The 24,029-nt window shown below is 35.8% G+C and overlaps 1 protein-coding gene across 1 annotated transcript in view; it reads left to right on the forward strand.

Moving 5' to 3' along the window:
• NEGR1 (neuronal growth regulator 1) overlaps nucleotides 1-24,029 on the forward strand; it is a 921,576-nt gene that overhangs the window by 601,130 nt on the left and 296,417 nt on the right. The window contains exon 4 of the mRNA XM_067005821.1: nucleotides 15,756-15,887. Within this exon, the coding sequence (XP_066861922.1) occupies nucleotides 15,756-15,887 (132 nt within the window). The remainder of the gene's footprint in view (nucleotides 1-15,755; nucleotides 15,888-24,029) is intronic.

Consider the following 24,029-nt stretch of genomic DNA (forward strand, 5'->3'; position numbering starts at 1 on the left):
AGTTTTTGTCAAGTTGAGAAAGTTCCCTTCAATTCTCAGTTTTCTGAAACATATTATCTTGAATGAATATTGAATGTTTTCAATGATTTACCTGCATCTAGAGATACTTGTAGATTATTGTTGTTGTTCTTAATATAGTGAATTATATTGTTTGACTTTTCAGTTGTATCACCAGTCTTTCAATTCTGGGATAAACCACACTTGGCCATGGTGTATTATCATTTTTATATATTACTGGATTTGTTTACTAAAATTTTGTTAAAAGATTTTTGTGTCTATGTTCATCATTTTTTTTTCTTTTGTTGTTGTTAGATTTGATGTTGAAGTAATGTTAGCCTCATAAAATGCTTTGGGGAATTTTCCTTCTCCATTTTCAGAAAGACTTTGTATAAGTCTGGCATTATTTCTTCCTTAAAATCTTAATAAACATGATCCTGGAGTTTTCCATGTGGGAAATTTTAAGTTATAAATTTAATTTCTTATAATTGAAAAAATATTGAATATTCAGATTTTCTATTTCTTCTAGATCGGTTTTGAGATTTGTGTCTTTCAATGAATTTGTCCATTTAATCTAAATTCTTGAGTTAAATGTTAGTTTTTCTTAGTATTTGTTTAGTAGTTATTCAATTTTTCTTATGACTATAGTTATTATATCCTCTCTTTCACCTCTGATATTGGTAATTTGTGTTATCTTTCTATTTTTTATTAGCCTAGCTAAGATTTATCCATTTCAGTGATCTTTTAAAAGACTAGCTTTGGTTTCATTGATTTTTCTCTATTGATTGTCCATTTTTAATTTTACTGATTTCTGCTTTTTATTACTTTCATAATTCTGTTTTCTTTAGGTTTCATTTGTTCTTCATTTCCTAGTTTCTTAAGGTTGAAGCTCACAGGATTGACTTTGGACCTTTATTTTTTTGTGGTGGTGGTCTACTGTCTTCTGGCTTATGTAGTTTCAGACAAGAAGTCTGGAAAATATTTGTTTCTGTTTCTTGGCATGCAACGTTTGTTTTGTCTTTGGATGCTATTTAAATTTTCTCTTTCTTTCTGGTTTTCAGCAATTTGATTATAATGTGCTTTTGAGTGATTTTTATTTGTGTTTATCCTGATTGGAGATTATTAACTTATTATATTTGACATTTTATTGTCTGCATCAAATTTGGGAAAAATTCCTCCTTTATTTCTTCAAATAATTTTTCTATCCCCTTTAGGGAACTCCAATATCCATATATGAGAGAAATTTATATTTTCCATATATAACTGATGCTCTGTTTGTTTAATTATTTGTTTGGTTATTTGTATTCTTTTCTCCTTCTGCTTCAGTTTAGATAAATACTAAAATGATAATAAATGCTTTTTTGATAATAAATGCTTTTAAGTTTAATAAAGTTTGTCTTCAGTATCTAGTCTGCCAATTAATTTCAGCCAATTAATATTTCATTTGAGATATTTTGTGTTCCTATGTCAAGAATTTTGGTAATTTTTTTTCTATTTTCCATTCCTCTCATAATTATATTCACTATTTTTTCCTTAAATACTTAAATATAGTTATAATAGCTGGATATTTAAAAATATTTGCCTGATGGTTCTATCATCTCTCTCATTTGTAGATCTATTTCTGTTGACTCATTTTTATCTTAGTTACTGTTCACAACTTCCTGCGTCTTTGAATATATAGTGATTTTTTTCATGGGAAACTGGACATTTTGTTTGTTACATTGTTGAATGTCTAGATTTCATTTTGTTTCCTTAAAAAGTGTTGGGCTTTTTTCTTACAGGAAGCTATATTACTTATAGATAATTTTGATCCATGGAATCCTACTTTTAAGCTTTAAGGGAACAGATCTAGAAGAATCTCTATTCCAGCTTTTCTTTAACCTTTCTACTAAGACATAAGCCTCTTAAGTCTGCACTGAATTCTCTGATAATTACAGAGGCCTTTTCATTCTTGATGGTCAGAGATCAAATGACTCTTCACATTGTTTGAGCTCTAGGAATTGTTCAGCTTACAAACTCCCAAGTTGTTCTTTCTGCAACTTTTTGAGGTTTCTTGCTATGTATGTACAGCCTAGTCCTTGGTAAAGACAAGGAAACACATGTAAGATTTCTGTGTGAGATAGTACCTCACACCTGCCAGAAAGGCTATTATCAAAAATACAAGAAAAAATAAGTGTTGGTGAAGATGAGGAAAAAAGGGAACGCTCGTGCACTGTGGTGGGAATGTAAATTGGTACAGCCACTATGAAAAACAGCATAGAGGTTCCTCAAAAAATTAAAACTAGAACTACCATATCATCTAGCAGTTCCACTTCTGGATATTAATATGAGGAAGACAAAAACTTTAATTCAAAAAGATACTTGCATTCTAATGTCCATTGCAGCATTATTTACCAATAATAAAGGTTTGGAAGCAACCTAAGTGTTCATTAATAGAGGAATGTTTGACAGATGAATGGATAAAGAAGATGTGGTATATAGACAAAGAAATATTACTATCTATAAAAGAGAGTGAAATCTTTCCATTTGTGACAACATGGATAAATCTAGAGGGCATTATGCTAAGTGAAATAAGTCATGCAGAGAAAGACAAGTATATTATTTTACTTATTTGTGGAATCTAAAAATCAAAAATGAACAAACAAAACAAAACAGAAACAGGCTCATAGATACAGAGAAAAAACTGGTGGTCAACAGAGAAGAGGAGGATGGGAAATTGAATAAAATAGGTGAAGTGGATTAAGAGGTACAAACTTCTAATTATAAAATAAATAAGTCATGGGGATGTAATATACAGTTTAAGAAATATATTCAATAATATTGAAATAATTTTGTATGGTGATGGATGGATACTAGACTTATCCTGGTGACCAATGTATAATGTATATAAATACTGAATCACTGTGTTATATATGTGAAACTAATATAATATTGTATGTCAAATATACTTCAATAAACAATAAAAGGCAAAAATTATTAATAGCAAGCATGTGTGTGCCTTATAACATTAGCACAGACTTTCTTGTTTTGTTTTGTTAAGAAAGGAAAGAAGTGAATTAAGGTTAAATTGTCCTTGGGAATTCAGGCAGAGAGAAAGTGACTCCAACATGAGATCAACCTTCAATTCCATCTACAGATCTACAAGACAGATATATTTACTGATCTCCTACAGTGATATGAGAACTTAACTGGTCATTGCTATTAACACCTCTCAGTTACTTATTTATTTATTTTCACTTCTAGTTCCATTGAATATCATGTTAAGACAGAAGCGTCAATCCTTGAATACAGTAACCTCTCACCACAGAAACAATATTTATCTAAACTAATCTTCCTGGCATGCCTAATCCTGTGCATTGTAATAACAATATATATATATTTCCTATGATGTGTCACACAGTGTTCTAAGCACTTTGCTTTCATTAACCAACTTAATCCTCACAACAACCATAAGTATGAGGCAGGTTCTGTTATTATCCTCACACAACACAGATGAGTAAACTATTGGTCAAACACCTTGTATCAGGTCACAGAACTTGTAAATGGCAGAGTTGCCATTTGAAGCCACATAGGCTAGTTCTAGAAACCACATCCCTAACCACTCAATATGGGAAAATGCATAGAGGAGATACTTGCATGATACTAAATATGCTGGTAGATAACAAGCTGACAGGAAATAATTACAGTCATAAATGTAAGTGAATCATTCAAAGGGTATTTTAAAATTCATTTGCAGAGTACTATTTAGTAATAAATGGCTATAAGAACCTAATAAAATATATTCTTGAAGGGCAGTCTTGAAAAATGGGATGACTGTTTCTGAGCAAGGGTTTTGGGAAATGATAGAAATGACTCTGCAAAGCAGTATGTAGTCATTGGCACACCATCCTAGTATGTGCATTCAGAGATCAGTAACTGAGACACAGAGGCTCCTAGAGGGGTTTGAGAATTACTTAGTGGGTAAAATTGACAAGACACAGTGACTGGTGGTTTATGGATTAAGACAAAATGTGCTGTCAAAGTTAAGCTAAGATATGTGGCTTGAGCAACTAGGTGATAATCAGAGCACTCACTGAGATTGGAACTTGGCAGGAGTTTCAGGTATAGCAGGAAAAGTAAGTTTAGTTTTGGTGTTTTGATTCTGAGATGCCTGTGAGACATCCAAGTGGAGATGTCCCACTAAATAAATGCCTCCAAGATTCAGGATATAGATACAGGATACATAGATCAATCAGTTGCTTATCAATATATAGATAATAGTGAAATGAAAATGAATGAACAAATCCATTTAATCATGAAAAGTGTACTGAATGAGGAAAAATGAGGTCATAGGACAGAAGCAATATTTGGGAGATGTGAAGATATGAAGGGTTTTGAAAAAGTGAAAAGAAATAGCCAGAGAGGTGAGAGGAAAATTAGTGAAGGATAATGTACTAGAAATTAAGGGAAGAAAGATTTTTTTTAACATCTTTATTGGAGTATAATTGCTTTCCAATAGTGTGTTACTTTCTGCTTTACAACAAAGTGAATCAGTTATACATACATATATGTTCCCATATCTCTTCCCTCTTGCATCTCCCTCCCTCCCAGCCTCCCTATCCCACCCCTTAGGTGGTCCCTAACCACCTAGCTGATCTCCCTGTGCCATGTGGCTGCTTTCCACTAGCTATCCACCCTACGCTTGGTAGTGTATATATGTCCATGCCACACTCTCATTTCGTCAGAGCTTAACCTCCCTCTTCCCCATATCCTCAAGTCCACGCTCTAGTAGGTCTGTGTTTTATTCCTGTCTTACCCCTAGTCTCTTAATGACTTTTTTTTTCTTAGATTCCATATATATGTGTTAGCATATGGTATTTGTTTTTCTTCTTCTGACTTACTTCACTCTGTATGACAGACGCCAGGTCCATCCACCTCACTACAAATAACTCACTTTCATTTCTTTTTTTTTTTTTTTTTTTTTTTTTTTGTGGTACGCAGGCCTCTCACTGTTGTGGCCTCTCCCATTGTGGAGCGCAGGCTCCGGACGCACAGGCTCAGCGGCCATGGCTCACGGGCCCAGCCGCTCTGCGGCATGTGGGATCTTCCCGGACCGGGGCACGAACCCGTGTCCCCTGCATCGGCAGGCAGATTCTCAACCACTGCACCACCAGGGAAGCCCACTTTCATTTCTTTTTATGGCTGAGTAATATTCCATTGTATATATATGCCACATCTTCTTTATCCATTCATCTGTTAATGGACACTTAGGTTGGTTCCATGTCCTGGCTATTGTAAGTAGAGCTGCAATGAACATTTTGGTACATGATTCTTTTTGAATTATGGTTTTCTCAGGGTATATGGCCAGTAGTGGGATTGCTGGGTCGTATGGTAGTTCTATTTTTAGTTTTTTAAGGAACCTCCATACTGTTCTCCATAGTGGCTGTATCAATTTACATTCCCACCAACAGTGCAAGAATGTTCCCTTTTCTCCACACCCTCTCCAGCATTTATTGTTTGTAGATTTTTTGATGTTGGCCATTCTGACCGCTGTGAGATGATATCTCATTGTAGTTTTGATTTGCATTTCTCTAATGATTAATGATGTTGAGCATTCTTTCGTGTGTTTGTTGGTAATCTGTATATCTTCTTTGGAGAATGTATATTTAGGTTTTCTGCTCATTTTTGGATTGGGTTGTTTGTTTTTTTGTTATTGAGCTGCCTGAGTTGCTTATAAATTTTGGAAATTAATCCTTTGTCAGTTGCTTCATTTGCAACTATTTCTCCCATTCTGAGGGTTCTCTTCTGGTCTTGTTTATGGTATTCTTTGCTGTGCAACACCTTTTAAGTTTCATTAGGTCCCACTTGTTTATTTTTGTTTTTATTTCCATTTATCTAGGAGATGGGTCAAAAAGGAACTTGCTGTGATTTATGTCATAGAGTGTTCTGCCTATATTCCCTCTAAGAGTTTGATAGTGTCTGGCCTTACATTTAGGTCTTAAACCCATTTTGAGTTTATTTTTGTGTATGGTGTTAGAGAGTGTTCTAATTTCATACTTTTATATGTACTTGTCCAGTTTTCCCAGCATCACTTATTGAAGAGGCAGTCTTTTCTCCTCTGTATATTCTTGCCTCCTTTATCAAAGATAAGGTGACCATATGTGTGTGGGTTTATCTCTGGGCTTTGTATCCTGTTCCATTGATCTATATTTCTGTTTTTGTGCCAGTACCATACTGCCTTGATTACTGTACCATTGTAGTATAGTCTGAAATCAGGGAGCCTGATTCCTCCAGCTCCATTTTTAGATCTCAAGATTGCTTTGCCTATTCGGGGTTTTTTGTGTTTCCATACAAATTGTGAAATTTTTGGTTCTAGTTCTGTAAAAAATGCCAGTGGTAGTTTCATAGGGATGGCATTGAATCTGTAGATTGCTTTGGGTAGTAGAGTCATTTTCACAACGTTGATTCTTCCAATCCAAGAACATGGTATATCTCTCCATCTATTTGTATCATCTTTAATTTCTTTCATCGGTGTCTTATAATTTTCTGCATACAGGGCTTTTGTCTCCTTAGGTAGGTTTATTTGTAGATATTTTATTCTTTTTGTTACAATGGTAAATGGGAGTGTTTTCTTAATTTCCCTCTCAGACTTTTCATCATTAGTGTATAAGAATGCCAGAGATTTCTGTGCATTAATTTTGTATCCTGCTACTTTACCAAATTCATTGCTTAGTTCTGGTAGTTTTCTGGTAGCATCCTTAGAATTCTCTATGTATAGTATCATATCATCTGCAAACAGTGACAGCATTACTTCTTTTCCGATTTGGATTCCTTTTATTTATTTATTTATTTCTTCTCTGATTGCTGTGGCTAGAACTTCCAAAACTATGTTGAACAAGAGTGGTGAGAGTCGGCAACCTTGTCTTGTTCCTGATCTTAGTGAAAATGGTTTCAGTTTTTCACCATTGAGAATGATGATGGCTGTGGGTTTGTCATATATGGCCTTTATTATATTGAGGAAAGTTCCCTCTATGACTACTTTCTGCAGAGCTTTTATCGTAAATGGGTGTTGAATTTTGTCAAAAGCTTTCTCTGCATCCTTTGAGATGATCATATGGTTTTTCTCCTTCAGTTTGTTGATATGGTGTATCACGTTGATTGATTTGTGTATATTGAAGAATCCTTGCATTCCTGGAATAAACTCAACTTGATCATGGTGTATGATCCTTTTAATGTGCTGCTGGATTCTGTTTGCTAGTATTTTGTTGAGGATTTTTGTATCTATGTTCATCAGTGATATTAGCCTGTAGTTTTCTTTCTTTCTGACATCTTTGTCTGGTTTGGTATCAGGGTGATTGTGGCCTCATAGAATTAGTTTGGTAGTGTTCCTTCCTGTGCAGTTTTTTGGAAGAGTTTGAGAAGGATAGGTGTTAGCTCTTCTCTAAATGTTAGATAGAATTCACCTGTGAAGCCATCTGGTCCTGGGCTTTTGTTTGTTGGAAGTTGTTTTTTTTTTTTTTTTTTTTTTTTTTTTTTTGTGGTATGTGGGCCTCTCACTGTTGTGGCCTCTCCCGTTGCAGAGCACAGGCTCCGGACGCACAGGCTCAGCGGCCATGGCTCACGGACCCAGCCACTCTGCGGCATGTGGGATCTTCCTGCCCAGGGGCATGAACTTGTGTCCCCTGCATCGGCAGGTAGATGCTCAACCACTGCACCACCAGGGAAGCCTGTTGGAAAATTTTTAATCATAGTTTCAATTTCAGTGCTTGGTCTGTTCATATTTTCTATTTCTTCCTGGTTCAGTCTTGGCAGCTTGTGCATTTCTAAGAATTTGTCCATTTTTTCCAGGTTGTCCATTTTATTGGCATACAGTTGCTTGTAGTTATCTCTAATAATTTTTTGTATTTCTGCAGTGTCCAGTGTTACCTCTCCTTTTTCATTTCTAATTCTATTGATTTGAGTCTTGCTTTTTTTCTTGATGAGTCTGGCTAATGGTTTATCAATTTTGTTTATCTTCTCAAAGAACCAGCTTTTAGTTTTATTGATCTTTGCTATCATTTCCTTCATTTCTTTTTCATTTACTTCTGATCTGATCTTTATGATTTCTTTCCTTCTGCTAAATTTGGGGGGTTTTTGTACTTTTTTCTCTAATTGCTTTTGGTGCAAATTAAGTTGTTTATTCGAGATGTTTCCTGTTTCTTAAGGTAGGATTGTATTGCTATAAACTTCCCTCTTAGAACTGCTTTTGCTGAATCCCATAGGTTTTGGGTCATCGTGTCTCCATTGTCATTTGTTTATTAGTATTTTGTGATTTCCTCTTTGATTTTTAGTGATCACTTCGTTATTAAGTAGTGTATTGTTTAGCCTCCATGTGTTTGTATTTTTTACAGATCCTTTCCTGTAATTGATATCTAGTCTCATAGTGTTGTGGTCGGAAAAGATACATGATACAATTTCAATTTTCTTAAATTTACCAAGGCTAGATTTGCGACCCAAGATATGATCTATCCTGGAGAATGTTCCATGAGCACTTGAGAAAAATGTGTATTCTGTTGTTTTTGAATGGAATGTTCTATAAATATCAATTAAGTCCATCTTGTTTAATGTATCATTTAAAACTTGTATTTTCTTATTTATTTTCAATTTGGATGATCTGTCCATTGGTGAAAGTGGGGTGTTAAAGTCCCTTACTATGATTGTGTTACTGTTGATTTCCCCTTTTATGGCTGTTAATATTGGCCTTATGTATTGATGTGCTCCTATGTTGGGTTCATAAATATTTACAATTGTTATATCTTCTTCATGGTTCGACCTCTTGATCATTTTGTAGTGTCCTTCTTTGTCTCTTGTAATAGTCTTTATTTTAAAGTCTATTTTGTCTGATATGAGAATTGCTACTCCAGCTTTCTTCTGATTTCCATTTGCATGGAATATCTTTTTCCACCCCCTTACTTTCAGTCTGTATGTGTCCCTAGGTCTGAAGTGGGTCTCTTGTAGACAGCATATATATGGGTCTTGTTTGTGTATCCATTCAGCCAGTCTGTGTCTTTTGGTGGGAGCATTTAATCCATTTACATTTAAGGTAATTATCGATATGTATGTTCCTATTACCATTTACTTGATTCTTTCAAGTTTGTTCTTGTAGGTCTTTTCCTTCTCTTGTGTTTCTTGCCTAGAGAAGTTCCTTTAGCATTCGTTGTAAAGCTGGTTTGGTGGTGCTGAACTCTCACAGCTTTTCTTTGTCTGTAAAGGTTTTAATTTCTCCATCAGATCTGAATGAGATCCTTGCTGGGTAGAGTAATCTTGGTTGTAGGATTTTCTCCTTCATCACTTTAAATATGTCCTGCCACTCCCTTCTGGCTTGCAGAGTTTCTGCTGAAAGATCAGCGGTTAACCTTATGGGGATTCCCTTGTGTGTTATTTTTCCCTTGCTGCTTTTAGTATGTTTTCTTTGTATTTAATTTTTGATAGTTTGATTAATATGTGTCTTGGCGTGTTTCTCCTTTGTCCTGTATGGCACTCTCTGTGCTTCCTGGACTTGATTAACTATTTCCTTTCCCATATTTGGGAAGTTTTCAACTATAATGTCTTCAAATATTTTCTCAGTCCCTTTCTTTTTCTCTTCTTCTCCCAGGACCCCTATAATTCAAATGTTGGTGTGTTTAATGTTGTCCCAGAGGTCTCTGAGACTGTCCTCAGTTCTTTTCATTCTTTCTTCTTTATTCAGCTCTGCAGTAGTTATTTCCACTATTTTATCTTCCAGGTTACTTATCCGTTCTTCTGCCTCAGTTATTCTGCTATTGATCCCTTCTAGAGTATTTTAAATTTCATTTATCTTGTTGCTCATCATTGCTTTCTTCCTCTTTATTTCTTCTAGGTCCTTGTTAAATGTTTCTTGAATTTGTCTATTCTATTTCCAAGATTTTGGATCATCTTTACTACCATTATTCTGAATTATTTTTCAGGTAGACTGCCTATTTCCTCTTCATTTCTTAGGTCTGGTGGGTTTTTACCTTGCTCCTTCATCTGCTGTGTGTTTTTCTCTCTTTTCGTTTTTCTTACCATGTTTGCGGTCTCCTTTTTGCAGGCTGCAGGTTCGAGTTCCTGTTGTTTTTGGTGTCTGTCCCCAGTGGCTAATGTGGATTCACTGGGTTGAGTAGGTTTCCTGCTTGAGGGGACTAGTGCCTGTGTTCTGGTGGATGAGGCTTGATCTTGTCTTTCCGGTGGGCAGGTCCACGTCTGGTCGTGTGTTTGGGGGTGTCTGTAGCCTTATTATGATTTTAGGCAGCCTCTTTGCTAATGGATGGGGCTGTAGTCCTGTCTTGCTAGTTTTTGGGCATAGGGTGTCCAGCACTGTAGCTTGCTAGTCGTTGAGTGAAGCTGGGTTTTGGTGTTGAGATGGAGATCTCTGGGAGATTTTGCCATTTGACATTACGTGGGGCTGGGAGGTCTCTTGTGGACCAGTGTCCTGAAGTTGGTTCTCCCACCTCAGAGACACAGCCCTGATGCCTGGCTGGAGCACCAAGAGCCTTTAATCCACACGGCTCAGTATAAAAGGGAGAAAAAATAGAAAGGAAAGAAAGAAAGGAAGGGAGGAAGGAAGGAAGGAAGGGAGGAATGAAGGGAGGAAGGAAGGAAGGGAGGGAGGAAGGAAGAAAGGAAGGAAGGAAGAAAGGAGGAAAGGAAGGAAGGAAAAAAGGAAGAAAGGAAGTAAAGGAAGGAAGAAAGGAAGGAAGAGAGAAAGGAAGGAAGGAAGAAAGGAAGGAAGAAAAGGAGGAAGGAAGGGAGGAAGAAAGGAAGGAAGAAAGGAAGAAAGAAAGAAGGAAGATAAAATATAGTAGGATAAAATAAAGCTATTAAAATAAAAAAATAATTATTAAGAAGAAAAATTTTTTAAAGTAAAAAAAAAAAAATGGGTCAGTCAGAACCCTAAGACAAATGGTGAAATCAAAGCTATACAGACAAAATCTCACACAGCAGCACACACATACACACTCACAAAAAGAGAAAAAGGGGGAAATAATAATATATCTTCCTCCCAAAGTCCAAATAATAATATATCTTGCTCCCAAAGTCCACCTCCTCAACTTTGGATGGTTCGCTGTCTATTCAGGTATTCCACAGATGCAGGGCACTTTAAGTTGATTGTGGAGATTTAATCTGCTGCTTCTGAGGCTGGTGGGATAGACCTCCCCCTTTCCTTGTTTGCACAGCTCCGGGGGTTCAGCTTTGGTCTTGGCCCCGCCTCTGCGTGTAGATCACCTGAGGGCGTCTGCTCTCTGGTCAGACAGGACGAGGTTAAAGGAGCAGCCGATAAGGGGGCTCTGGCTCACTCAGGCCGGGGGGAGGGAGGGGCACCGAGTGCGGGGTGAGCCTGTGACGGCAGAGGGCAGTGTGACGTTGCACCAGGCTGAGGCGCGCTGTGCGTTCTCCAGGGGAAGTTGTCCCGTGGTCCCGGGACCCTGGCAGTGGCAGGCTGCACATGCTCCCTGGAGGGGAGGTGTGGAGAATGACCTGTGCTCGCACACAGGGTTCTTGGTGGCGGCAGCAGCAGCCTTAGCGTCTCATTCCTGTCTCTGGGGTCCTTTACGCGGCACACTTAATCCCCTCTCCTCGCGCCCCAGGAAGCAAAGAGGGAAGAAAAGGTCTCCGGTCTTTTCGGCAGCTCCAGGCTTCTCCCGGACTCCCTCCCGTCTAGCTGTGGTGCACTAGCCCTCCAGGCTGTGTTCACGCAGCCAACCCCAGTCCCCTCCCTGGGATCTGACCGAAGCCCGAGCCTCAGCTCCCAGCCCCAGCCCGTCCTGGCGGGTGAGCAGACACGCCCCTCGGACTGGTGAGTGCTGGTCTGCAGCGATCCTCTGTGCGGGAATCTCTCCTCTTTGCCCTCCGCACCCCTGTTGCTGCGCTCTCCTCCGTGGCTCTGAAGCATCCCCCTCCACCACCCGCAGTCTCCGCCCGCGAAGGGGCTTCTAGTGTGTGGAAACCTTTCCTTCTTCACAGCTCCCTCCCACTGGTGCAGGTCCCGTCCCTATTCTTTTGTCTCTGTTTATTCTTTTTTCTTTTGACCTACCCAGCTACGTGGGGCATTTCTTGCCTTTTGGAAGGTCTGAGGTCTTCTGCCAGCGTTCAGTGGCTGTTCTATAGGAGCAGTTCCACGTGTAGCTGTATTTCTGATGTATCTGTGGGGAGGAAGGTGATCTCCGCGTTTTAGTCTTCCGCCATCTTCTCTCCAGAGATCCCGAGATTTATTTTGTCAAAAGTTTTTCTCAAACGTATTAGCACTTTGTAGAAATATAATGTTTTTACTAACAATTTTCAGATGGTTTACCAAACCATAAAGCCAAATCTAGATATTATTTAGTGGCCAATACAGAACTCTTTCCTGCCAGATTCTTACCAGAAATCAATATAAGAGAGATATTATAAAGCATAGCTGCATTCTGTTTTTCAGCCTTTCTTTTGAAGATGTTGATAATAGTGGCATTATTGAAAGCCTGTGGAATTTCTCCAGTTTTCCATTTGTTTTTTGAGACGAGTCTATCCATGTCTGGAAGAGACTAAGCACAAAAGAAAATTATTGTTTAGATTACAGGAAGTACTTATCACTTTTTCTTCAAAATTGTATTTGAAGTTTTTGTTAGTCTTTATAATCATAAAAAGGATCTGTGATAGCTATACCAGAGTCTGTTCTTACCACTGCTATCACTTATTACTATAAGACGTCAGCAAGGATGACAGTTCTTTAAAGTTCTTTCCCTTCCTCTCGACTCTGAAAGAGAAGTGGCAATTTCTTTAAATAAAAGTGTTTAGATTCTTCGTGCACTATCCTAACGGGACTTTGTTAATTCTTTAATTAATGTATTTTTTATTTATTCAATAATATTTACCAAGTATATACTGTTTCAAGTACTATGGTAGAGCTAGGAATGCAGATAAACAAAACAGAAATTGTTGTTGCACACATGGAGAATGGTAAAACCTGTGACCAGAAGAAGGCTGCCAAGTCACAATGGCCTATGTTTCACCAACATTTATAATTTGTACCCTATGAAATATACACAATTTTTATACATCTTCTAGATTTATAAGGAGTACCCTCAGATAGTACATAACCCTTATAAACACTGTAAAGTCTTGGCAGTGGTGATGATGCCAAGTCACTAGCTCCCTATATTTCTTTAGCCTTGGCCTTCCCCCTCTGTTTTCTGGGGATAAGTTGAGTTAGATTGCTTGAACTGAAATGTTACTCTTTGCATTTCAATGTACTGTGTGCAGATCCTCTTCCCTTACTAAGGGAGTGATGGAAATAGAGACCCTGACAAGTGTCCAAGGACAAGATTGGTTTCCTTGGGTCTAAAACTAAGGTAAAGAATTACTACTCAGGAAAACTGAGGATATCAAAAGCCAAAGAGGCAACCAAGCAAATCACAGACAGGCAGGACACTCCAGGGTATAAATTCTAGGCAAAGCAACTCCAAGTTTCAAATCTGAAATTCAAGCATGGTAAGATTAGACTGAGAAAAGAGCAAGATGCATTCAGGATGGAAACAGAGCTACAGTTGTGTGAAAACAAGAGAATACTTAGAGCACACCTTTGGGAAGAGCTGATGCATGGTGAATGGAATTAAGGGAATGGCTTAAAGTATCAGGAATCCAGTGGGGAAAATTAAGATGTTGACCATGCATTTATGCTTCTTTATATTAGTGTCTTATTATCAATAGCTAGTGTTGGCAATATCACCCATTCATTCACTTGCTCTATAGGTATTGATTTGTGCAATGCATAGACATCTATTGATAATTCTGGTTTGTAAATAAAGACATTGTTCTCTGGTGGGGTTGGAGAAGGATCCCTGAATCTGGGTGCATAGATTGTGCAGTGAACTCTAGGAACAGACATTCAATAGATGTAAATGGTGCTCTCGAGTTGAATGAGGTAGTGGTTTTGATATTGGTGGTGTTTTGTCACACAGCTTCTTGTAGTTGTTGTCAGTCTTACAAAGTCTGCCATTTAACCATTTAAGAGAGAAAAAAATGCTTGCATCTTTTTATATTTCTGAAATCTATTATTTCAAATCTAATGTGTTTCTTTCTTTAAACAATGACATACACTAATACACACCATATTTAATGATTTATTTATCAAAAACATGCATTTGGGGGTAACACTTCTTAAAATTATGTCATTTCACAAAAATGGGAATTTACATATAACATTTTAATATTGAAAATAAGTTAGACCCTTATAAATTTTGTTTTTACAAATTTTCACAATATTATACCTTTTTACTTGTGATTGGCTTCATTTTATACTGCCCAATGAGATTATTTAATTCTGATATAGTAGATCAATTTTCCCCATACTTTAATTTCTGTTTAATATCCCCCTTTATAATTCAAGTTATATTTTAAAAATTCTTAGATATGAATAAAGATTTTGTCCTCCCTATATTTCAGTAGTTTTTTATGGACACATTTAGGACTAGATTATCTTCATTGTAAGAATGAAAAATAAGAGAAATGGAAGGGAACATTAAAATTTAATATTATATTAGTGTTTGGAGTCAGATAAAGACACCAAGTTGAGCAAAGAAAATGATTATAAAATCAGATTTTAAGAACATGAATTTGAAGACAACTGCTGCTTTTGTGAGCTTACCTCTGTATACCTACAATAGCACATCAGCCAACTATCATCTCAGAAGTATAACTCTCCTCTATCTACAAATTGTGATCAGCCAGAGAAATGACTTAATCATCTATATTCTAAACACTGCAGATTTTAGTTAGCAAAGTCATAGTTACCTGGAGGGCAACAATGCAGCAACTGATATACCCAGATAAGGGAACCCAAAGGAAAAAAAAAATTAACATAGATATTATGTATGAAATCCCTCCTCCTAAAATTCACATAGGCCCATTCTTCCTCTGTAGTATCTCTAATAATCAGGAACCTCCTGCCTGATGATTCTCTACTTTCAAATAAATAAAAATTCCATTTTTTCAGAAAGTAGTCTTCTTTTCAAATCCCATTCACTTGGGAATATTCTTTTATCCATGATTGTCCCTGTATTTTTAATCTGTCACTTTTAGTCAAATAGAATGTTTTCCCTGGAATATTAAAAAATAAAAGTAATTTAGTTTGTTTTTACAGCCACTTAACTCTTAGTTTGAGAATCATAAAGTTTTATCCTGAGTTTTATTAGGTGGGTTATGTATAGTGTATATAGTATAACTCCCTTAGAAACCTTAATAAGTATGGAAACTGAAATATAGCAATGGTTTAATATATCTCCATACTTTTATCAAGGCATCTAGCTTGAAACTTTGAGAATGAGTGTGAGATTTCCCCAAAAGAAAAGTAGCATTTAGTTAGGTTAAGTGTCAAGTTGCTAGCTTACACTGTATAAAAGTCAATATGTAACAAGTTATATTAGTGAATTTCATCTACACTGCTAGGAGGTTGTTGAACTCAATTACAGAAATGTGCAGAGCTTGATTTGATGTGTGAGGAGGTTAGGAGACCACAATCAATTAAAAAGAACACATGTATATCCTGTTCTGGGGAAACAGTTGTTATAGTATCCCTTGTTCAGTTTCTGCTTTTTTCTCTGACTTTACCTCTGAATATAAGAGAACAAAAGGTTTAATAATTCCCCAGTTACATTTGGAATTATTTTGTCAGCAATATCTAATAGGAAGACACACCATCGTTGTTTTACTTGAATCAAGCCTCAAGCAGCTACAATTAAACACTCCGTACTTTTTTTTTCACGTAGCAAAACCATTTGAAAATGGACAATATTTGGACATTTATGGAATTACAAGGGACCAGGCTGGAGAATATGAATGCAGTGCAGAAAATGATGTGTCATTTCCAGATGTGAAAAAAGTGAAAATTGTCGTAAACTGTAAGTCCCATAATCTTTTATCAATATAATTTCAAAGAAAAGGTAAAACACCTGAAAAATACTGTCTGAAATATATGTTGCTATTTTTTAAGAGGTGGTCTATTGATAAACACTGCCTATTGGCAGTGAAAATGTTTACATGTTAGAATATTGATCAGATTGTTTTATGTAACATCAATTGCCCCAAGTAATTCCACAATAATTCAGTTTAATGTTTAGACAGCAGTGTTTCCATTATCATCCTAGTCCCTGGCATTCTAAACTGTGGTATACTTATCTCTAAAGCATCCTATACTCATGGTGTTATCTTCATTCTCATGGGTTTCATCTGGAGTGTATTCTGACTAAATTTAATTGTGGAATTCCCAATCAAATTTGATGGACATGAAGTGTGCTATTCTGTACTTAAAAAGAAAAGCTGTTACTATGATACTCCTATTATGTGGGTATTTAATTCTCTTTATTTTGGACAACATTGAGAAAATGAAGAAGTAATTTTCCCATGAACGTCATTAGTAGGAAATTAGAATATTAAGAGATACCTGCAGAACCATCAGTGTCATTATGTTATACCTTTTCTCTAAATATATTTCAAAACAGTGATGAAAGTCATTTTTTCATTTATCTTATTTCATATCTTATGATCTCAACAGCAATGACTGCGATAGTCTTTACTTTTCAAAAACAATCCCTTTTAGTCTTTCAAAAATTTTCACATTGTTTAACTTATTCACATAGAATATTTTGGGGATAATAGTATTTACAAAAAGTATTTTCAAACTATAGCTTCCAATGTGTTTTCCTCCCATTTATACATCTTTCTATATATGGCCATTGCTAATAATGAGTACATTGTATTGTACCATATTCAGAAGGAAAATTTTCCAAATATATCCCCAAATGCTAAAACTAAGCAGTTTTTTTCATATTAATATGAATCTCAGTTTCTTGGGTCAAAAATTGACTATCAAAATACTCTAGGCAGTTGAGTATCTGCCAGGGAAAATCATTGCAACCAACTATCATTTGTCAGTGACTAAGCTATACATTTGAGGTTGACTCTGAGTAAATGTGCATAATGCCAGAAGGAGGCAGTTTCTGGAGCAGAGTTTCTCATATAATATTCTGAGACAAACTTCTACAGAGCACCCAAGAAGCTTACTAGAAATGGAAATTTTCTGTGCCCCACCAGCCCTACTGAATCAAAAACCTTGAGGTATACGGCCTGGAATTATGCATTTATGATAGGTTCCCATTGAATCTCAGGACTCCTTTTGCAGAGGGTTACTGCTCATCCCTCTGGAACTCTCTGAAATTAGAGTTAATAAGCAAATAAAAATCCCTGATTATTTTATAACTAACCATACTTATCTGAATATGAGTCTACAGATTTTATTGTTGGAGGGTTGGGAAAAGAGGTGAGAAATAGGAGTATAAGAGAAGTAATATTTTTAGCAGTGAGCACTAAGAAAAGAAAAGGTAGAGTCAATCTGTCAAACAAGCAAGACACCCAGCCTGGCAATGTATCCTACTTTCAAGCCCCCAGAAACAACATATCTCTAAACGTATGTCTCCAATGGGGATACAATTGAACACAAGCTGCCATATGGATTTTCATGGGCATATCCTCCATGTATAATCTGCACTTTTTTTTTCATTCACACTTTCTTTTCTATCCTTTTTATCTCTCTGACTTTAGTTCATTGTCACTTATTATGTAATCTGATTCTCTTTTTTATCCTGGACAAGTGGGTACTTTAGACTGATAAAGGTCAAGTAAGGATGCAGAAATTTGGAGAGAAATTGAATTGAAAGAAAGACACACCAACCAATGAGTCATCATCTAAGCATTTGTGTGGAGAAAAGAATCCATATAAAAAGCAGAAGACAGAAATTAAGGAAACAGATGTCGAGAACTATGAAGGATCTGCCACAATTTCATGGTTGCTGGCAGAAGACAGAGACAAGGAGCAGTTTATTACTCATAGCGATAGCAGTAGCCAGAGCATTGTCTTACATCCGTTCCCCAAGCCCTAATTACTACAGGGTGATATGATGAGGGCTAGGTGATGCCTGTACACACAGTGGGTTTGTGTCATAGCTGAGGCTCCGTGAGCTTAGAAACTCGAATTTTTTTTTTGTATAATGGTAGCAAGCAAACCTGTCCTTTGCCACAGAGGGAGAAATTATCTTTATTTTACTGGACTGTAAACAAACCTGCCCTTTGCTCCACGGAGAGAACTACCTCTTCTATCTTCCAAGACTGTTCTCTATACAAACGTCCTTGAAAAGATTGTCAGGAACAAAAGCTGTCAGTGCCTCTGCTCACAAGATGTGCAGAAACACAAGAGACCCATGGAGATTTGTCTTCCAACACAAAATGGAAGCAGGAAAGTTTGAAGCAGAGCCTAGAAACATTCCGTCAGTTGAAAAGGGTGCTTCAGTGGCTTTTGCAGGGTTTTTAGACACCTAAAAGTTGGTAGAAAAGAAAACGTTGTTAACCAACTTTAACTTAAGAAGGAAAACCGGAGGAAGAAGGGGAAAGTAAAAAAAAAAAAAAAAAAAAATGGTTAAGGACGTGTTTATTATAGTCATAATACAGACTATGGTTTTTAAAAGCTAATTTCAGTTAAAGTACAGTCATAAGTGAAAATATTGGTGTCAACACAGTATTAAAATATTAAGAAAATGGACTCAACAGGATTTTTTAAATTGTTTTAAACATCCAATGTTGTTTTCTGCTGCTTCTCAAATTATACCTTTGATAGCTCTCATTTTCTTAAATGTGCCAAGAAGAATTGTATTGAATACTGATTGATCAATTAAATTTACATCTCTTGAGTCAATATTTTATGTAAGTTTGTCCAGACTTCTGGTCAAGACCTAAAATTTGCCTTAGTTTGGAATAATTTTATCACATGTATACCAGTGATCACTAAGTAGCGTAGGTGTGTGTGAGTGTAAGTGTGTATGTTCTTGGTTATGAGGAAATTTGGAAAGTATTAATTTTGTGAATTTACCCCTTTAGAAGCACTATCCATGGATTTTACTGAACTGATTTCCCAAAGGAAATTAGCCAAAACCTACTGAACAAACTTTAGTTTGTCAAAGCCCAAAATTGAACACAGTGCTCTGTAACAAACACAGAACTTCACGTCCCATGATAACCTGAAGATTCCCTGAAGATAGAATTATGTCAGCCCTTCTTTTCATGGTTATTAATCAATATTGATGGTGCATGTAAAATTGCAGTAGCTTTGTGAGTTATAATTTGAAGAGAAACTTTGTCCCTGTTCCCAAATGGGGGTCAAGATGAAATGTAATAAATTTTCATAAGCTCTGGTTGACTCAGTTATTTGGTAAGTCAATTTGAGGAAGAGATTTAGGTTCCCTGCAAGTTAGAAATGTTTAATGTTTTAGTATTCATCTAATACTTTTGCCACATTCACTATATATATATATATATATATATATATATATATATATATATAGACACATGTATATATCTCATACACATAATAAATATCATATTTTGCCACACACTTTGTACTTATAGCACTTTCATGTGGATTTCTATTTAAATTAATTAAACAGCACTTTAGTTAAATGATTGGCATATTTGACTTAGTTTTTATAGATTGGACTAGGTTGATTGAATAAATACATTCATTTTGAGTTATTTACAGAAAGCCTTACTATAGATAGTAAAATTTTATACAAAAGCTTGTTTCTGAGTAGGGAGATTTTGTAGGTGATTATTCTCCTTGTTTTTCTCTGTATTTTCTCTTATTCATTTGTATATGAATATAATATATTCATGAATTTATGATATAGTATAGTTATAATAAACATATGAATATGTACATTTCTTTATATATTTGCATATATATGTATAGACACACCTACATACAACTGGACAAGAAATATATTACATACTTACATATATATTACACATTTTTACATATGTTTATATATACTCACTATATATTACATATGTAAGTATGTATATATATTTCTTATCAAATTGAAAAACAAACTAAAAAATGAAAAGAATCATGACAGTTATCATAAACAGACCTTGAGAAATTAACACACATACATACACATAACACAAGAGAAAAAAATTTGAACCAATTGGTTAGCTAAGCCAGAGGGAGCTAGTGGATTGGAGTTGGATAGATTCTCTGTCTTATTTGCATTTGTATTCCATCCCTGGAAGCAGCCTAGAGGATATTAGTCCCATAATTTTTATTGTTAATTAAAAAGTGGAAAAATGAATGTCCAGAAAGCCCATGGGTTCAATTAAACTGGGAAAAACAGGAAAAGAGAGACCAGGGTCTAAAAAATCAGTAAAGTTGATTCATGGAAGCCAAATCTAGAATCTGGAAAATGTAGATGGTATCATAGACTAATCAAATAACAAAGATCTCTATAGGGAAGCAGAATCCCAGATTTATAAATCAGGAAAGCCTGCAAGACCTCACGCTTCAAAATGAATGTTGCTGGTAAAAGGGGCAGGATTCTCTGATCTTGTGACAGGTTGTATTTTCTCCACTCTATTTATATGTACTTTTCCAGTTAAGAGTAACTCTTTTAGAAATGAGGGCCTTATAGTCAGGTGTAACTTATTTGAACTCTTGTACTATAATTTACTGGACTTTGAGGCCTTGGGAAACCACTTTACCTCTCTGAGTCTCAATTTCCAATTCTGTAAATTTGGGGCAATAATAGATAATTTTCAGGGTTGAGGTAAGGATTAAATGAGATGATATACATATAGCACCTATCACAGTGACTGGCCCACTGTTGGCAATTGAAAAAATATACATTTCTCTCTGCACATATTTACTCTAGAATGTAAGCTCTATGTCTTAAGGGGTTTTCCCTTCTCTTGTACAATGATGTGTTCCCGTCACACAGAGCAGCACCAGGTTTATAGGAGGCACTCAAAAATAGTTGTCAGATGAATTATTTAAAAGATTAGCATTCACCAAGTGCATTACTCTTCTAGGCAAAACAGGAAAGAGGTAATTAGGTTTGTCCCACAATTATATATTTTTTCTCCCAGAACAATAAGTAAATGGTATGTTGACTAACTTATTTCCGATACCATTTTTTTAACCAAAATTTTCAGATGGATTCAATAAAGATAACCTGCCATTTATATAATGCTTTCACCCAGAAGGAGGAAGCATTAATTCCATTTTTTTTTACAGATAAGAAAATTGAAGTTCAATGAGATTAAAATACTTCATAACACCCTTGATTTTCAAGGGCGAAAAGACATGAATAAAGGAAAGTATTAATTAACCAGAAAAAATATAGAGTCAACTAGATTAAGGTAAAAAGAGGTCTAGATATTATTTCAGTTTTCTCTCATGTCAGTAAGATCATTCATTGTATTTGGTATCAGAAATTATTTTTCACACACAATTTCCAGTAAAATAGAATTAAGTACTTCTTCCTATGGTCAAACAGTAGAGATATTTTTGAGTGCACTGTGAACTAAGATTTTATCCAGTAAATCACAGGCACGTATTTGTACATTATTTTGCATATGATACATATTCATTTATGCAAACGTGTACTTTATCTTCCAATATAACTAGCTCCAAACATGTGGAATAGAATGTACCAATTAGTATAACTTATTACAATTGTATCAAAGCCTGAAATGAGGGGCCACCAGGGAGAGGTAAGAGGAGGAAGAAGATTCTAGGGAAGGGACCAGTTTTCTTAGGCTATTCATAAGTTTTCTCCAAAACGTTGGGCAAGTTAGGAAGACACATCAGACTTAACACTAGAAGAAATTGCAGATGACAAATAGATATCACCTTAAATAAAGAGAAAATCTCAGCATTTGGAGTTGAAATTGGACAAAGATACTACCATAGGACCAGAAGAAAAAGGAGAGTTATTTGAATTCACAATTATCACCTAAATTTTCATTTCTGGTTCCATTTTGTGCCCCTACCTTTACTTTCCATTTTCCTCATCTTTTTACACTGCTTATAATATAAACTCCTCTACTGTTTTTAAATTCTTGATAAGCTAATTAACACTTACCTGGAACAACTCAGGACATTAAAAACCACATATTGTTTTTCTTCTAAATGAAGTACTAGTTCATATGTAATAATGAAGATTTACTTCAGTAAATCTACATTTATATATGTATTTATTTACCTATTTACTTATTGCTTACTATGATACTATCGTGGTCTTAGGGCCAGGGATATCAGTCTTCAAGGAGTTCAACATCTAAGAGAAGAGAAAGACAAAAGAGGAAAACATAGGCAGAACACTCTATGACATAAATCACAGCAAGATCCTTTTAGACCCACCTCCTAGAGTAATGGAAATAAAAACAAAAATAATCAAATGGGACTTAATGAAACTTAAAAACTTTTGCACAGCTAAGGAAACCATAAACAAGACAAAAAGACAACCCTCAGAATGGGAGAAAATATTTGCAAATGAATCAACAGACAAAGGATTAATCTCCAAAATATATACACTGCTCATGCAACTCAATATTAAAACAAATAAACAAACAACCCAATCCAAAAATGGGCAGAAGATCTAAATAGACATTTCTCCAAAGAAGACATACAGATGGCCAAGAAGTACATGAAAAGCTGCTCAACATCACTAATTATTAGAGAAATGCAAATCAAAACTACAATGAGGTATCACCTCACACCAGTTAGAATGGGCTTCATCAGAAAATCTACAAACAACAAATGCTGGAGAGGGTGTGGAGAGCCCTCTTGCACTGTTGTTGGGAATATAAATTGATACAGCCACTATGGAGAACAGTATGGAAGTTCCTTAAAAAACTAAAAATAGAATTACCATATGATCCAACAATTCCACTACTGGGCATATACCCTGAGAAAACCATAATTCAAAAAGACACATGCACCCCAATGTTCATTACAGCACTATTTACAATAGCCAGGTCATGGAAGCAACCTAAATGCCCATCGACAGACGAATGGATAAAGAAGATGTGGTACATATATATAATGGAATATTACTCAGCCATAAAAGGAACAAATTCGAGTCATTTGTTGAAACGTGGATGGATCTAGAGACTGTCATACAGAGTGAAATAAGTCAGAAAGAAAGAAACAAATATCGTATATTAACACATGTATGTAGAACCTAGAAAAATGGTACAGATGTTCTGGTTTACAGGGCAGAAGTTGAGACACAGATGTAGAGAACAAACGTATGGATACCAATGGGGGGGAGGGGATGGTGGTGTGATGAATTGGGCGATTGGGATTGACATGTACACACTGATGTGTATAAAATTGATGACTAATAAGAACCTGCTGCATAAAATAAATAAATAAACTAAAATTCAAAAAAAATAAACAAAAACATGAAGTTGTAGTAAAGTGTGGCAAGTACTTTGATAAACCAATCATAAGGTGCTATGCAAGGCTATCATAAAGACACCTTGGGGTATCAGTGAAAGCTTCCAAGAGGCCTTGGCCCTGATGGTGTCTGAAGGATAAAATTGAATTTGATAGTTTTTTTTTTTTTTTTTTAATGGAAATAAAGGAGTGAGGCCTCTGTGACAATAGCAGCAGCATTTGCTTAACCCCATAGGAATTAGGGGACAAGGCACTGCTGGATCTGTCAAGCTGCAGTGAGCTGGAGTAGACCAAAAAGGGGAACAGAAAGGAGGATGGATAGTGTAGAGGAAGGCAGGTCCAGATTCAATGGGAGTTCATGAATTTTCATAGGCAGACATAGATACAGTGCTTCACAATCAAAGAAGAATAACTTTGAGATGATAAAACTATTCAGAGACACATCTGAATATTAAAGAAATGTATTTAAATATTTTTCTTTCCTACATCCATGGATTGTACTTGGAACGTTTCTGTACTGTCATTGCAAGGGCAAAGGAAAAAATTAAAATGACACTACTGAAAACAACTACAGCTAAGAGAGACATGACGAACTAAGAAATTTGAAGGAAAATCCTTATGGATATTGAGCACTGAATATTAGAAATGTATGGATAATCACCCAGAAAACATTTTTAAATAAAACATTTCTACTCAATAGAACAACATAAATATCTACAAATTAAACCTTTTCTTTTCACCTTAGGACTTTCATGGT

Source organism: Kogia breviceps, chromosome 1 (assembly GCF_026419965.1).
Source record: "Kogia breviceps isolate mKogBre1 chromosome 1, mKogBre1 haplotype 1, whole genome shotgun sequence".
NCBI classification, from domain to species: Eukaryota; Metazoa; Chordata; class Mammalia; order Artiodactyla; family Physeteridae; genus Kogia; species Kogia breviceps.